The sequence below is a fragment of the Lonchura striata genome, chromosome 8, assembly GCF_050655825.1.
Source record: "Lonchura striata isolate lonStrDom1 chromosome 8, ASM5065582v1, whole genome shotgun sequence".
NCBI classification, from domain to species: Eukaryota; Metazoa; Chordata; class Aves; order Passeriformes; family Estrildidae; genus Lonchura; species Lonchura striata.
In genome coordinates, this window is record NC_140710.1 from 12,496,017 (window position 1) to 12,511,175 (window position 15,159).

General features: G+C 36.2%; 1 protein-coding gene across 2 annotated transcripts in view; it reads right to left on the minus strand.

Moving 5' to 3' along the window:
- The window catches only part of ADGRL4 (adhesion G protein-coupled receptor L4), a 73,622-nt gene that overhangs the window by 26,282 nt on the left and 32,181 nt on the right, over positions 1-15,159 (minus strand). Inside the window, exons 3-7 of one of the 2 annotated variants that reach the window (XM_021527315.3) lie at positions 10,553-10,705; positions 4,423-4,578; positions 3,834-3,904; positions 1,955-2,128; positions 1,683-1,866 (exon numbers count right to left, since the gene is read on the minus strand). In XM_021527315.3, the coding sequence (XP_021382990.3) occupies positions 1,683-1,866; positions 1,955-2,128; positions 3,834-3,904; positions 4,423-4,578; positions 10,553-10,705 (738 nt within the window). The remainder of the gene's footprint in view (positions 1-1,682; positions 1,867-1,954; positions 2,129-3,833; positions 3,905-4,422; positions 4,579-10,552; positions 10,706-15,159) is intronic. The other variant, XM_021527336.3, reaches the window with a different exon arrangement.

A 15,159-nucleotide genomic window follows, 5' to 3' on the forward strand; every position in this document is an offset into this window, starting at 1 on the left:
CTTTACAGTGCTGAGTTTCAATCACCCAGGATGGGAAAAAAAAGAAGTCAATCAGGCTTTGTTTTAAAAACAAAACAAAACAAAGCAAACCAAAATAAACCAAAACAAATCTAAAACTTGACTGACAGAGGAATATCACTAAGCTAGACCATCTGCATTGCTTATAGCACAGCACACAAAAATAATATGAGCTATTCAATAGACCAGCTGTCAGAAAATGTTTGTAAGGGCCTAAGAAATTGTTTTCTTTGGCTGGAGTTTTGAAAAGCTCATAGTTCAAGAGCTTGCACCAAAAAAAGCAGTGGAGAGAGAGGGGTGATGTTGTAGGTGTTATCCGAAAATAGTTGTGTGTGGCACATACGAGACCCGTGAAAAATTTATTCATGCTGAAAAACAGTAACAAAAAATTTTGGTGTTTGGGTCCAATTTCGAAATAGGCTCATTCAGTTTCCCGTTTTAGAACAAAACCAAGGAATACAATCATTAACCTTTCAACACAGGAATTCCTCTCTATTCTCTTTATCAGGCTTTTCTGTCACCTTGGTGATTGATACCTACAGTTCCACTGGAGACTGCACTCGAATCCTCTCTTCCTGACTTTCATGGCCTCAGCTCTGTGGTCGTGAGAGGTTCTGCTTTCAAGTAAGGGAGGTGTGGGGAGGGGGGAACAGGGGCTTTGCACCCAGCACCTGGCACTGCTCTGGACCTGCTGCAGACCCAGAGGTGCTCTGCAACAACCTAAGTCTGATTCTACAGAGCCTATGCCAAGGAACAAATGCCTCCCTTCTTTTTCATCATTCTATTTTTGGAAAGGTAAGGGAAGAACAGGTGGTTTGACCTGCCTCGAGACCACAGAAGGAATCTTACTCATCAAGTCATCATATAAAACAGCAAGCTGGTGAAAGACACTGAAGAAATGTATTAAATCTAAAATAAGAAATCAGATCACATACAGTTTGGGGACATTCAGAAAAATAAAGATGAAAGAGTGGCCATTGACAAAGGAATCAGCCATGCTTTATCAGGATTTGCAAAAGTGGCTGGTGTCAGCCTTACTCCGCTCTCAGTAGAAGGAATGGTAAAACTATTATTACCACAGCAAAATCAGCAGGTATTGGTAGGAAGACACCAGCACACAGGGAGAAGGTAGGTGAGCAAAATGGTGCAGTTGAGACTAACGAATTATCCTCCTGGGGAATTCCTCTTAAAATGAGAAATTCCTGTTGAGATAAAGCCACTCAAGATCAAACTCACTAGGTACAATCCTTATTCCAAGTTCATTTATAATAACTATGCTGAACCAAAAAGAGTCAAAAAAATCTGTAGACAGCAAGTCCAGATTTTGTTCCACTGGTGTTTTTTATACACATCAGATGCATAGGATAATTTTGTGCTTATAAAATGAATCTAGGCTGTGTGAGTATGGCCCTAATGAGAGGTTTAAAGAGAATATGAAAACAAGTTCCTACAGACTCAATTTTTTTCTTGCTCTGGACTCAAAGGTTTGGTCTTTGAAAATTATGATACCTACACTGAAAGTCAGGTGTTAGGTACAAAAATCATACAAATTAACACCTGTATCTTTCACATAGCACCATTTCTAATCTTCATAATTGTGCTGAAAAACTCTTCAGTTTAATCCACATCTAAAGTATACCTTAGAATAATTTTCTTTATCTTACCTATGTCACTTGCATTAGCATCCAGCTGGGCTGTCTTTTTGAAGCTCTGTGACATGAGAAGTGTTGCCTGCTCTGCAGTGTGCAGCAGCTTGGTCAGGCTCCTCCTTTGGTTATCTACAGGTAGAGCTTCCCAGACTGCAATTTTGTCTTTTTGTAAAAAATTGTTCACAGTGTTGACTAAAACCTGCAAGTAAAAGCGTGTGTTTTAAAAGAGTCATGAGCTATCTTTGGAATAAGGACAGCCCCACAACTCCAAGGCTTGATCCACTCACGTTAATGGTGGTGTTTTGGAGGGCTTCATTGTCAGAGGCAGAGTCACTCATGGTGCTCCATGATGAATAGGACAGTGCTTCAACATATGAAACCACTTCTACAGGCAAAAGAGGTCCCAAAGTATTTTTATTAATTTCTTGCAGCTTCTCCAGAGGTGTTTTTAAATGACTAATCTGAAAAATGCCAGAATTCATATCTTAATGAAACAATTAAAGCCATATTGCTGCACGTGAAAATGAACCTGATAGACTGGTTTCTGTTAATTAACCTACTGGTTTATAAGACACTTGTGCATAAAATCCCCTTTTCAATCAACAGGTTGACCTATAAATTATTGATATTACACATGTCTAGTATAACCTTCACAAACAACCACAATTAAAAAAAAATGGTATGCTATCATTACATATTTTTTCCCTGCAGCAGCTAAATTTTATTTATCCTGATGATCTAAAGTGAACTAGTAAATGCGCAAAAATAATTAAATATCAATGATATGATTATTCTGCTTCTGTATTAATCTATTTACTTTTCTTCTAAAATTTAACTCAAGAGGTGGGAGCAGATGGGAAGTATTTGTATATTTTTTAGTTGTTTTTTCTCAAATGCAAATTATAAGGCATGTAGTTGAATGAACTGTACTGCCTATTTCTCCTTCAGTGCTTCAGCTTATTAACTGCTAAATGCACTTACAAAAAACAGCTATTTTAAAGTATAGGCAGGAGAGTGTGGAATGAAGATTAACCTTCCACATTTCAGTCTCATGGCTGAGTAAGAGAAGAATTCTTACTTCACAATACTGGAATTTAATTAATAAAACACTCAACATCTGATTTTGTATGATCTCTACTCTCTGCTGTTGAGCAGCTTTTATGGGCCTTGCTCTGTCTTTGACTGCAACTGGACAGAACTAGAAAACAGGTGAAAAATCTGACAGTTCTTTACATGAAAGTATTTTGAATTATTAATTTAAGGTTATATTGAGTATATATTTTTAAAAATCTCACTTTAAGATTCTGCTGTAACATTTACCATGGCTTTGCACCTAAGTGTGATAAGCAGGTATCATATTTGATATAACGTTTTACATTGCAGGTAAACATAAAAAGTATGTTAACCTAGTATTACATATAAGTTTTGTTAATAAAATTCTTTAAAATAATATATTTTGAGTCCAGTAACTTAATCAAATTGCTTAATATCAAATGCAAACATATGCAATTGCTTTTAATTTATTTATGCTTATGCTTCATTTTCCTTTAAAATGAGACAATTCTGTAGCTGTAGAATAATGGATAGTGCATTCATTTATACATTTTTAATTTGCTTCAGGAATATCTGTTTCTGGTGAAAAAAAAGTATTTTCTGGTGAAAAATACTCTGGTCACAGATATTTGTTTCTATAAATCCTATATCACTTTACACACTTGCCTTTGAGGAGTAAATAAACTGGCATACCAAGATGCTATGGCTCCCTTTGCTATTTAGTCATTTGTTGACATTACTTCTGTAATCTATCTTGCCTTCCTTTTGAACAAGCAAATAATTGCACATCAGTAAATGCAGCAGTGTGTAACTCCAGAAATTACAGAAACAGCTGAGTGATTACCACACTTTTGAATTTTTCATGCATCATGACTCACTTTGCTGGAAAGAGAACATGCAGATTCCCAGGAAGTTATTATCATGGGTAGAACATACAAACTAGTTCAAATAATTTGAAAGTATTAAGACCCCTTCTGTCAACATGCTTAAGTTCAATTGTATGCTTCAAGGCTTCGTTAAAAACTGTTTAAAAACTATTATAATTGAAATTGCAGTTTCAACCAGAAACAATTAAAGGATTTGAAAATGAGTCTACAAAACAATGCTACTTACTCTGGCTAAAGTCCTATTAATATGTTCAGCTATACAGTCTTTGAATAACTCACACTTGGCCTTTGGATTTTCTGTAAAAATAAAAAGGGAAACTAATTATACATTGCAGTTCAATCAATATTCAATACATACTAATTGCAAAAGCTCTTCTGTAGGTCATTCCCCAAACCACCAGCATTCTGAATTTATGTACATAAACCACAGCATTCCATTCTCAAACTACAATTACAAAGACTTTACCTTGGCCATAATTATAGCATTGGATTGGAACGAGCTGTTTGATTCAGGTAGAGAGCTTGGTCCCTTTTATGGGACTTCCACAGGTGGAGCAGAGAGAGCTCAAATTTACAGAGTGGAGTACAGATCTGACAACTATGAGGAGGTAACCATTATTTCAGATGGATCTCATTGTACTGTTTAGCAAAAATACATTTACAAAATTATTCTATTCTCAGGAATAGTGGATGCCACAGCCTTGCCTCTTTTTCATGTCTTGCTGATTAGTCTAACTGAAGATAAATAGGCACTGGTGTGTTTCTCAGAAGATGTATTTCTATAATAACACATAAACCTTTATAATATCATGTACCTTGGCAGGAAGTGCCATCATTTGGCTTAAACTGCAATTTTCCTGTGGATGGTTGATAACCTTCCTTACAGGAGCAGTTAAACCCTCCATCCACGTTTTCACATTTTGCATGATCTCCACAGGCAACACTTCCTTCATTGCTGCACTCATCTACATCTGCAAATATCATGAGAAATTGAATTTTTATTAAGTATTTACAGAATAACACCTTGCTGCTTTGTTGATAATAGCCCCACACACTACAAGCGGTTTCATAATAAAATTTTATGTAATAAAAAAAAAGAAAAACTAAACCCACAATCTCAGTGGCAAAACCCCTGCCAATTATAATACTTAAGGATTAGAAGGATGAATCATAATTGATCATATTTTTATACCACCACTTTTATTGCTATATAATACTACACTGCTTGTGTTTTAAAACCATATTAATTCTATCATAACAAAATGGTCGACATGATGCAAATCATCTGAAATCCATTTTTCAGAGATTAGACTAAATAGATTTTCTCAGCTCAGTTAGAAAAAGAAAAAAACCCTGCAGACTTGTCTTTTAAGTTGCAGCTTAAAAAGACACTGCAAAAGCTCATTCTGTCCATCCTCTTAATCTAAGAATTAAACTCTGTGCCTTTTAAAGTGCTTGGCATATCCTTTTTTTTTTTTTTTTTAATCCACATTTAAATTACATTTGCCTAAAATGTCTTTTGTACCTCTAAATAAATTGCCATTAGGTAGACAAGTTCAGTAACTGGGTGGGGCATAGTCCAAGAGTAAAACCAATGAATTCCAGTAAGGGAATCCATGAATTGATCAATTTAGGAGAGCTGGGTACTAAATCCCTGGCTGAAGTACTGATTATTTTGCATTATTTGGCTGGCTAAAGATAAAGATCAAATAACTCAATTGAAAAAGCAAACTGGGAACTATACCAAATAATTCTGGAGAATGAAGTAATGGTCTGTGAAGTGCTGTGCTGGAAAGGAGAAAAACATGAAGAGTTTTGGGACAGGTATATCTGAAAAATGGAGTGGTACATGAGTGGGTTTAAAGTGGCCTGAGAACTGAACTGAAGGAAAGACAGCGCAGGGAATGGAGGAGAGAGGATGGCAGCTCCAGTCAATAACTGCTATGACGTTTAGTTTTGGAAAGAAATTGGTGAAAAAAGGAGAAATGGTTAATTGATCAGTGGAGGAGAAGAGCTATATGGATTGATAGGCAGCCTCTGCTCAGCCAGAGAGGGTATTAAGGGCAGACAAGCAGAAGGCAGATATGGGGTGGCTGGAAATACACTATTAGCATATAGGAACTAGTTTCACACTCTGCTTTTAACACAAGAATCTTGTTGGTTTTCAAGAAGGAGCACATGAAGGAGGAATAATACATGTGAAATAAAGTTATTATTGAAAAATGGAAAGATATACTGCATGTATATGGATATATAGAGGGAATGCAAAAAAATATCTGAAGGACACCTAGGGGCCATCTGTCCACTTGGACAGAGGTCTCCCTGGGATTCAAGGCTGAAGTCCCACCTCACTTTCATATATCTCTTTTTCTCAATGAGCCATTGGCTCTGATTTGCAACTGATATGCTGTGTTTTAAGCCTGAAGTTCAGAAGCTGCCATGGAAAAGCATTCAGACTCCTGCACAGACAGGAGGGAGATGTGGGGCTGGAGGTGCATTTGCCCTTCCCAGCCACCACTGCTCTGCAGAAAGAGCCACCAAGAAAGCAATGTGTTTAAATGGCTTGGTGCCAGCATGGAGGTATAAACCAGGAGGTTAAATTATGATTTTTTGCATTAGGGTAACAGTTGATTTTCATATTTAATGTTCCAAACTGCTAATGTTTCTCTTTAAGGAGCTGAGTTTTGCATTATCTGTATTTGTATGGTTTCTGTGACCTCAGTATTCATAGTTATGGAGCTAACCACATTATACATGAACCAATCTGGCAAAAGGGAAGGAAAATAGCATGATATAGTGCTACACACAGGGTACCTCATAATTAAATGCTGTCATTTAAAGACATGAGGCTAAAGTTCTTATGCTTGGCATTTAAATAACCTCTCACATCAGTAAATTATAAAGCTCTGCTTGAAACAAATGAGTGTCTGTCAGTCCCTTGTTGTGTGACTCTGTTAGACAGAGAGACTTTGAATGAAGTGGGAAGGGTGAAAATAATGACAAAGCCAGTTTGTCTAACTAGAAAACACTTCACCCTCAAACCAAAGATTTCTTTGGCCTTGTCAGCGACATGGAGGACATGTACATCTGAACAAGCCATTCATCATGTAATGCAGTGCTAAAACACCAGCAATTGACAACAATCTTTGCCAAAACTTACAATAACTTATAAATAAAAAAAATAATATTTGAATGCTTTTGAGAATACTGTTACTATGGAACAGATCTCCATATGATTTACTTATACAAATGTTCTAAAATTGTCGTGACACTTTTCTTTTCATACACTTTTAGATCAGTAAATAATTGATTTGTTATTACTGGGCAGTCATGCAAATTCTTTTTGTAATTATATAAGATATTAGGTGTAAGAGATTTCAATGAGAAGACAGGATTATCCAAAAGAAGAACAGAAATTCAAGTATTTTGGCACATCTCTGGCAACAGGACTCCTATTTAAAGTCGGATAGAGACACCCTGTTGAGTACATGCAAATAAACTTTCTGCAGTTGTGTTGTCCATATGGAATGGGTCCATATCACACCTATTTAATTTACTGCTTTCAGAAGAAAAAAAACAACTCCTGGATGACAAAATTAAAAGGCAATATGCCTGAACTTGCAAGGTATTAATCAGCTTCAAATCCCTTTTAAATCAATGAGATTTCCAGGAGCAGCCAACAGTTTGTGACAGTTGCAAGAATGCAGCTTTTAAGTTCCTGCTTTGAAATGCTGTGAGCAGTAGCTGTAGGCTTTTGTTTCCTTATATTTTGTAATTATGCTTTTTTAACCAAATATGCAATTGTTGGACCACACACGGACAACAGCTTGTCAGTGCTTTCAGCAATCCAATTTTAGTGGAGCTTTGGGGGGTGGATCCCAAACTCTCCTCCTTGATGTGCTGTGGGAGCAGGAGTGGGCTGCCAAGGCTGTGTGATCAGTCTTCACAGACAGCATTCCTGAGCAAAGGTTGAAGAACAGCAGCTTTTTAAACAGAAGAGCATTTGCCATAGGTCTGTAAAAAGCCCTGGCCTTTCAGTAAATATTCAAAACAAATCCTGGAGCTGAACTTTGAAGCTTTTATAATAGCTGCGATCAGAAAAATAATATCACCAACACCACTTAGGCTAGTGTGAAAATAGATTTATAACCTTTTATTTTATTTCTTTGCTTTGTCACTCCTCATCTATTGCAGCAGGCAAGGAAATTCCAATTAAATTAAAAGTACGGAGAACAGTTATTATGTTCAGTCTTGCCAATTACAGGATTGTACCTACATCGCTTTGATTCTTCACCAGCCAGTCAAGAGAGCTTGATGTCTACATTATACCTTCTGCTTATTAGTAGCTTGCAAGTGATTGAAAAGTCCAATTGCAAAGGACTAGATGTTCCCTCCCTGTGTCTTCACACTGTGGAAGGCAGCAGCACACACAAAGTAGATTTGAAAAAGGCTATGAATGGCAAAGGTAGAAGAAAAGTTAGCAACATGGCCCAACACCAGATTCCATCCGCTGTACAGCTCCCTTGTCACAGCAAAGCATGAGATGGAGAATGGGAGAATGGGTGCCTTCCCAGGGCTCTCAGAAATACCTGAGGAGATCTGATAGCATGTTCCCCAAAAAAACAGAGTGGCATGGATGTCACTTTCATTTCACAGAGGGCCATTTTCATGTTTTTACTCTGTTGACTGGAGTGAAAAAAATAGTTTTCTATTTTACTTTTTTTATCTGCAGCTGGACATTCAATAAATTGTGAAGTCTAAGGAAAAGTATGGCTTTTGCACAAAAAATAGATTTTAATAGCTCACTTTCAGGACAGCAAAAAATGTCTTCAGAAATGTCACATCTCTGCATTCCTTTTTTTTTCTTCTCCATTTCCTTTATCCTTTTCTTCTCCTCTTTCCCTTCCTACTGTCCAGTTCCTCCTCTATCTGCATCTTTCTTTGTCATCTCTTCAGCAATTCTACCTGATAACATGGATGAAATACTTTTGACCCTCAACTCAAAACTCAGCATTTGGACTGGATTAAGGGTGAACCAACATTTCTAAAAGCCATTGTCCCAAGATTTCTTTTGATCTGCTACCTTGGGGAACATTATTACTTTTTACTTGGGAGCTTATTGTGGGTTCTGAAGAGGGAATACACAGGTATGTGCATGTGACTTGCTCACACATATTTATGTACTCACTTGCATTACTGGAAACTCAGGTAGGTTTGAGGGCATAAACAAATAGGGTTCATAATGGCATGCTCTCCAAAATTCAAGTTTCAAAGTTACTGCCATGTACATATATACATATACACATATTAAAAAGAAGATTTAAGACTTTGCAGAATCTAAAAATATAATGTAGGGCCCCATAAACTTGTGTAGGATGGGTACCTTGTACTTCTCTTCTGTGATTTGTACTAAATAACTTGCACTCTATTTAAACTGAAATGTTGAAATTTGCTTCAGCTGTCACCCTGAATACACAAATGTCAGCTGTTTGTGTGCAAGTCATATCTGCTACCTGTAGCAGCAGAATCATTGGGTACAAAATATTATATTATGGCTTCCCTGATGGATAAGGAAAAAAAATTAATTGTGCATCAAAAGGCTGTGTTTAGGACTCACATCTTGGTAAAGTAATTGGTACACTTGTTTAATGAAAAAAGGTGCCCACAGGTAATTTTTAATTTCAGTGTGTTTTGAAAGCGCTTGGCTCCTCCGTGTGGATATTCAAAACAAAGAAGTACTAAACTAAACTCTAGTAGAGGATAAAAAAAAGATCAATCTGCCCAGTAAAGAGGAAAAAAAGAGAAGAAATTATCAAGCTAGGGGTAAGAAGTTAAAGTGACACAAAAAGAGTCAGAGAAATGACTTTGAAGACAAACTTCCGGAGCTGAGGAAATATCATAATGTAAAAATCAAAACCTGGAGCAGAAATGGTGAGAATATTTACAGCTCAATGTGCTAACTGTCTCCATCCCAGCTAATTTAAGAATGATTCATAGCAGCTGGATAAAGCAGAACACTTTTAGATGGATGTGAGCAATGGGCAAGAAATGTCGATTAGATCACTTTCTGGCTTAATATGCAACCACTCTGCTGATATTAAGAGCAGTGAGAAGAGAGGTTGTCAGCACTCACAAGCTCACAGGAGACATACCTAGAATCAGACACTGTCAGCATAAAGGTGTAAAGGGCAATAGATTTATTTCTCATTTTCCCATTCCCTGAGGACTTTTGCAACATACAGAGAAAATTACCAGGAGTTTGAAAAAGAGAAATAGTTATAGTTCTTCCATTGAGAGGAAATCCTAAAGGATTGCATGGTTGTTCAGAAATAACATTTTTCCAGAGAACTTTTCCTCCCCTGTAATCTTGAACGTGTTCCATTCAACTGCAATAGAACCAGAGGCTAATGAATGGCACAGGAGGTAGGATAACCACTGATCTTGCTTGTTAGACTTGAAAAATTTCCAAAAGTATCCTAACCAAGTTTCCAAACAAAAAAATATTTGAAGTATACTAGTGCAAACTTATAGAGAATTTGTTGATCCAGATCTGAATGCAGAATATTTTGTCACTTTCTTTTTCTGAGAACGTGACCACCTTGCTCACAGATCAATGAAGCAGTGGCATAAATGGGTGAATTAGTGATTTCTATGTTACCTTAACTATATATTTATTGTGTAAATCTGTGACGTGGATTCAAATATATTGCAAGCAGAGTCAAGATGCAACTGTCATTGAAAGCAATGGCAGCTGCTCTGTTGTCAGGGAGAAGTGTGGGCCTGAACTGGAATATTAAGCAATCTCCTTCCATCCAAACTATGAATTTTATCCCCAGACTCCAAACTTCACAAATAGGAAAGCATTTTGCTAGATTTCTATAATTAAGAGAAGCAACAAGGGAAGAGTGACAATGTAAAGCTCTCTGGCAGACAGTAATAACTTACCCACGCAGGAGGTTCCATCATTAGGAACAAAAATTTGTTGACCATTACTGGGTTTGAAACCAGACATACACGTGCAGTAATAACTTCCCTCTGTGTTTGTGCAATTGGCATGCTCTCCACAAGGCTGAGTAGCATTTTCACACTCGTTATCATCTGCAAGACAAATTATGGAAAAATATATTTACATTTGATGATTGAAGAAAGCAGTATTCTATAAGCTTAATTAGGCTCTGGTATTTCACTTGCATACGTCTTGAATGCTGAGCTGGCAGTCTTGGTATTTGTCTACATAGTTTTCCTATTGCCAAGGTTGTAATCAGGTGTTCAGCAGCACTCATCTGCCCTCATCCTGTGTGAATCAACAAGTGAGAGATCAGTGGGATACTGAAATGAATGGTTTAATTGGATATACACTTGGAATAAAAGATTGAGATGAGTGTGTGTTCTGCCACGGTTGTAACTGATAACATTTTCTTCCTATCCAAAAATCTACAGGTAGAAGTTGACTCTGAGGATGTGTTTAGGAATTCTGAATTTTTATAAAAAACAGAGGTCAAAAGGATATAAAGAAATCACCCCCTTAATTCTGACATCAAAGCAGAACCAGTATAGTTAAACGCACATTTTTTTAATGGCCTGTTTTAAAAGATCTTCTGTGATATTTCTCAGCATTACAGGAAAGCAGACTTACAAATTCATCCTACTGACTGATCTGAGTCTTCAAGTATTTTGTTTTCTCTTAGTCACCCGAAAGATATTAACAAAGAGATGAGCAAGATTCAGGTCTTGAGCCTTACCTCTTAGCAGTTGCTCTGCAAGTCATAATTTTTGTACCTGAAAATTCACATGAACAATTTTACAGGGCTAATCCCAGGCCTCCAATGACACAGTGAAAAGGAGTGATACACACAAGTTTGAGACTGTCATCTCTGCAGAGCCTCAGCATGTGCTGTCTGTATGAGCATGGGGATCCAGCAATCTTAATCAAAGGTCAAACAAAATCCTAAACTCCTGCTTTGAACTGCATAGTTGATCTCCTTCAGTGACTCAATAAAACCATTTCCTCTCCAAAATCTTCCAAGGTTTCTGTTGTCTATTGAATAACTTTCAGACCAAACTTGAAAAACATTTCAAAAGCTTTCTTATTCAGGCACCTTACTCATCAAACTGAGAGAAACACAATACTGATAAATCCATCTTTCCAACAGCCCATTTTTTTGAAGTACCCCAAAACTTTGAAACAAAAAAAACCAATGGAAGTCTCCCAAAGAAGGTGGCACTCTTGAGTGGCACTCATGATAAAGGAAAAGAGTTAAAGATTTCCTGAAATGTACTGGGATTTTGTTTCTAATCTCAAGCAAAAGGTACTCCTAACATGATGAATGACAGGAAAGAATTCTAATAGGGAGAGAAATAACAATTTATTGCAGAAGAGAAATGATTTAGGAGCATGACAGGGAGAAAAAATATGATTTCAGAAAAGACACCCAAGGATGAGCTGTAGAAAGGTGCTCCTGCTTCCTGCTGGTCAGTGTTCTCATAAGCTGTTTACAGAGATAGGATGCAGATAAGGAAAGCGGCACGAAAGCTGGGGCAGTGACAAGATTAAAGTACAGCAAGAGCCACAAAGCCTTGCAGGAATACATTTCTGGAATAAAACTTAGTCACAATCCCCAGCATAACTCAAACAGGACATTTTTTGAGATTTGAAGTCTGATATGATTTTGAATGTGACTCAGTTGACTCAGAGATGCAAATATCAATTCAGAGCTGCAGTTTTCCTCAGGGGAATTTGGGTCAACAGTATCAAATGGATTATGCTCATTAAAACTAAAATGTAATGTAATTTAATGAGGAATCCAAGTATAAAAGCACCGTGCCAACACACGTCAACAATATTTATTCTACAGCCTTGGTATTCATGAGAATACAGCAGAGGATCTGTATCATTTGGATCTTAAAGAATGCCAAAATAAAACCTAATTAACATAAGTGGAATTATGATAGGAAGGAAAAAGTGTGATGTTGATCCCAGTTAAAAAAAAAAAGCATGAGAGCATGAAAAAAATCTGGTTTGTCACGTAGCATTGCAGAGACCAGGTCCCAGAAAACTTTGCAAACCTTAATTACAGGGTCCACTTATAATGTATTTTGTGTGTGTCTGACTCCTTTGCAACCCAAATTTGCTTAGTCTTTAGTGATTAAAAAAAAAGAAAGAGTGGATTACCCTATTGTAGTTGTAAAATTAATTTGGACTTGGGAAAATATTACAGATTCTATAAAAGAGTATGTGTTGATTTTGGAAAGCGCATGGGATTGTAGTCTTGGAAGATGAGAAATAGAAGGTCACTGATGGTGGTAGGACTTGATTTAAAGTAGAGCAATAACAGAGCTGAGGAGTCTAAAGGCTACATGCAAGAACATTTCTTTTGGATTTTTTTTCTAGGAGTTCAACTACAGTCCTCTATATCCAGCAATATTGCCTTTTTTAGATGGTCCAAAGAATTTATAAGTAATATTAATATGATTCATACAGTGGCTATCAATAAATTCTCTAGAAGTATACCTAAATAACTTCACTGGATTATTGGTGTTTTTCCTCAATATTTATGATGTCTGCAAGGGGTTTAATGGTGACTATATGGCCTTGGTAAGCTTGCTTATTGAGAGACCTTACAGAAACCTTTTGAACATTGAAAAACAGCAGTAACTTACATTGCAAACACGAGAATGAGTATTTCAAAGAGTTAAATTCACATGGAGCTTTCTTTTCACTATTTCCATGGTTTAAAGTAATACTGAGCAGACTGTGCTGGGGGATAATTTACTGGACCACATCCTGCTTGCACTGAAATAAATGACGCAAAAGTTACTGACGTAAGTAGGCTATGGAAAACTACCAGGTTAATGAGGAAGGCAAGAGAAGAAGTTTGAAAGAAACAGAAAGGATTTTCATATACAATCTATCTAAACATTACTTTTTACACAAAATATTCTACAAGATAAAAAATGATGGCAAAAATATTATTGAGTTCTCTGTGTAAACAACCTGAATTTTTTATTCAGACAGCACTCCAGTGAGGAGCCCAGGGGCTTAAAGTAATACTCCAAATTTTACATGATTTATAATGTCATTGGTTTTGTGATTTAAAGGATGTCATGAAAAAAACAATGGGATTTATAGATGAGAAAATGTTTTCTAACAAAATTTTCTGCCTATGCAGAAAGAATACTTTAAGTGACAGCAGTCATATAGTCCACCTGCTTTGTTGCTACCTAATTTAATTACAGCATGTGCATTTAATGCTGCACAGCTACTCATAGAACAGGCAGTATTTCGGGAATACACATTGCTTTAAAGATTTTTTGTCTCCCGTAAATTATGAAAAATTTGGAGACTTTAGAGGCATGACTAGCCAAATGACAAGGTTAATTATCATGGGTAAATGGTAATGTTATATTCAAGTCTGTTTGATACAGAAGGCATTTCCTGAATAGCTGCACTGTCTTGAGAAATGACAGTGGGACTGTAGAGCTAGTTGTTGGGATTCTAGGCTTGGTTTTTTTGGGTTGCTTTCCATTTTTGGTTAGTTATTTTTTTACATGGCAGTTCTATGATTTGGATTGCTCTAAAATCTCATTACCAATCAAAATGTAAGGAAGGTTATATATAATTTCCAAGGGAATTTGTGTTGAGTAACTCAAAGACTTGTGGGAGATACATGAATCTGTACCTGAATACTGGTAGGATGTTTACATGGTACAGTTGTATAATAAAATCCATTTTCAATTTTTACCTTAAAATTACAGCTAACATATTTTGCTGTACATAAATGTCATTAAGGTTAGATAGAATCAACTACTGTTATAGTAATCAATGAAATGTAATCATACCTCTACTAGTCTCTTGAGAATGTATTATAGATTTTTAAAGGAAAAAAAAAAAGAAAAAAAAATATGAAAAACTGATATACCCCTCTAGAGCTCCATTTTGATTTGAGCTAGTAATTCTGTTTTCAAACACTTGTGCTCATTAATATGAGTTCATTTTTGTATAGAGAGCATTAAATTCTTTTAGAAACTTTAAAACATACAAATACAAAAAGGAAGAATGATTTGTGGATTTTAGGGTCATGATGCACTTGGAAACTAGAGGAATCAGATGAGATTTTAGGAGGAGAAAAAGGAACCTGGAACATTTCCTTTGTTGTATTCCATATCCCTTTTAAAGTGCAAGAATTACAGTGTCATATATGGCAAATATATGGTATTTTAATAATGCATGGTTATGAAATTATAAACAAAATTTGGAAAACAGCTACAAAAGTACATAATTTGCTTTTTTTTGTGACAAGCATTGGAAAATTCTTTGAGTTATCAATTTTATATAGAAGATTTTTGTAATACTGCTTGCGTACTTACATGAAAAATATCATAAGGAAAAATATTTTGGTAGTGGATTTATCAAACAGCTATGAAGTATTTTCATTGCACTGGGCACATTTCTGTGATAGACTTTTTGATGTTATGATGACATATAATATGAAGAGTTAGTTTTGGGGTGAAACTTGACATATTGATTCACAATCACACAGAAGTTTTCTTGT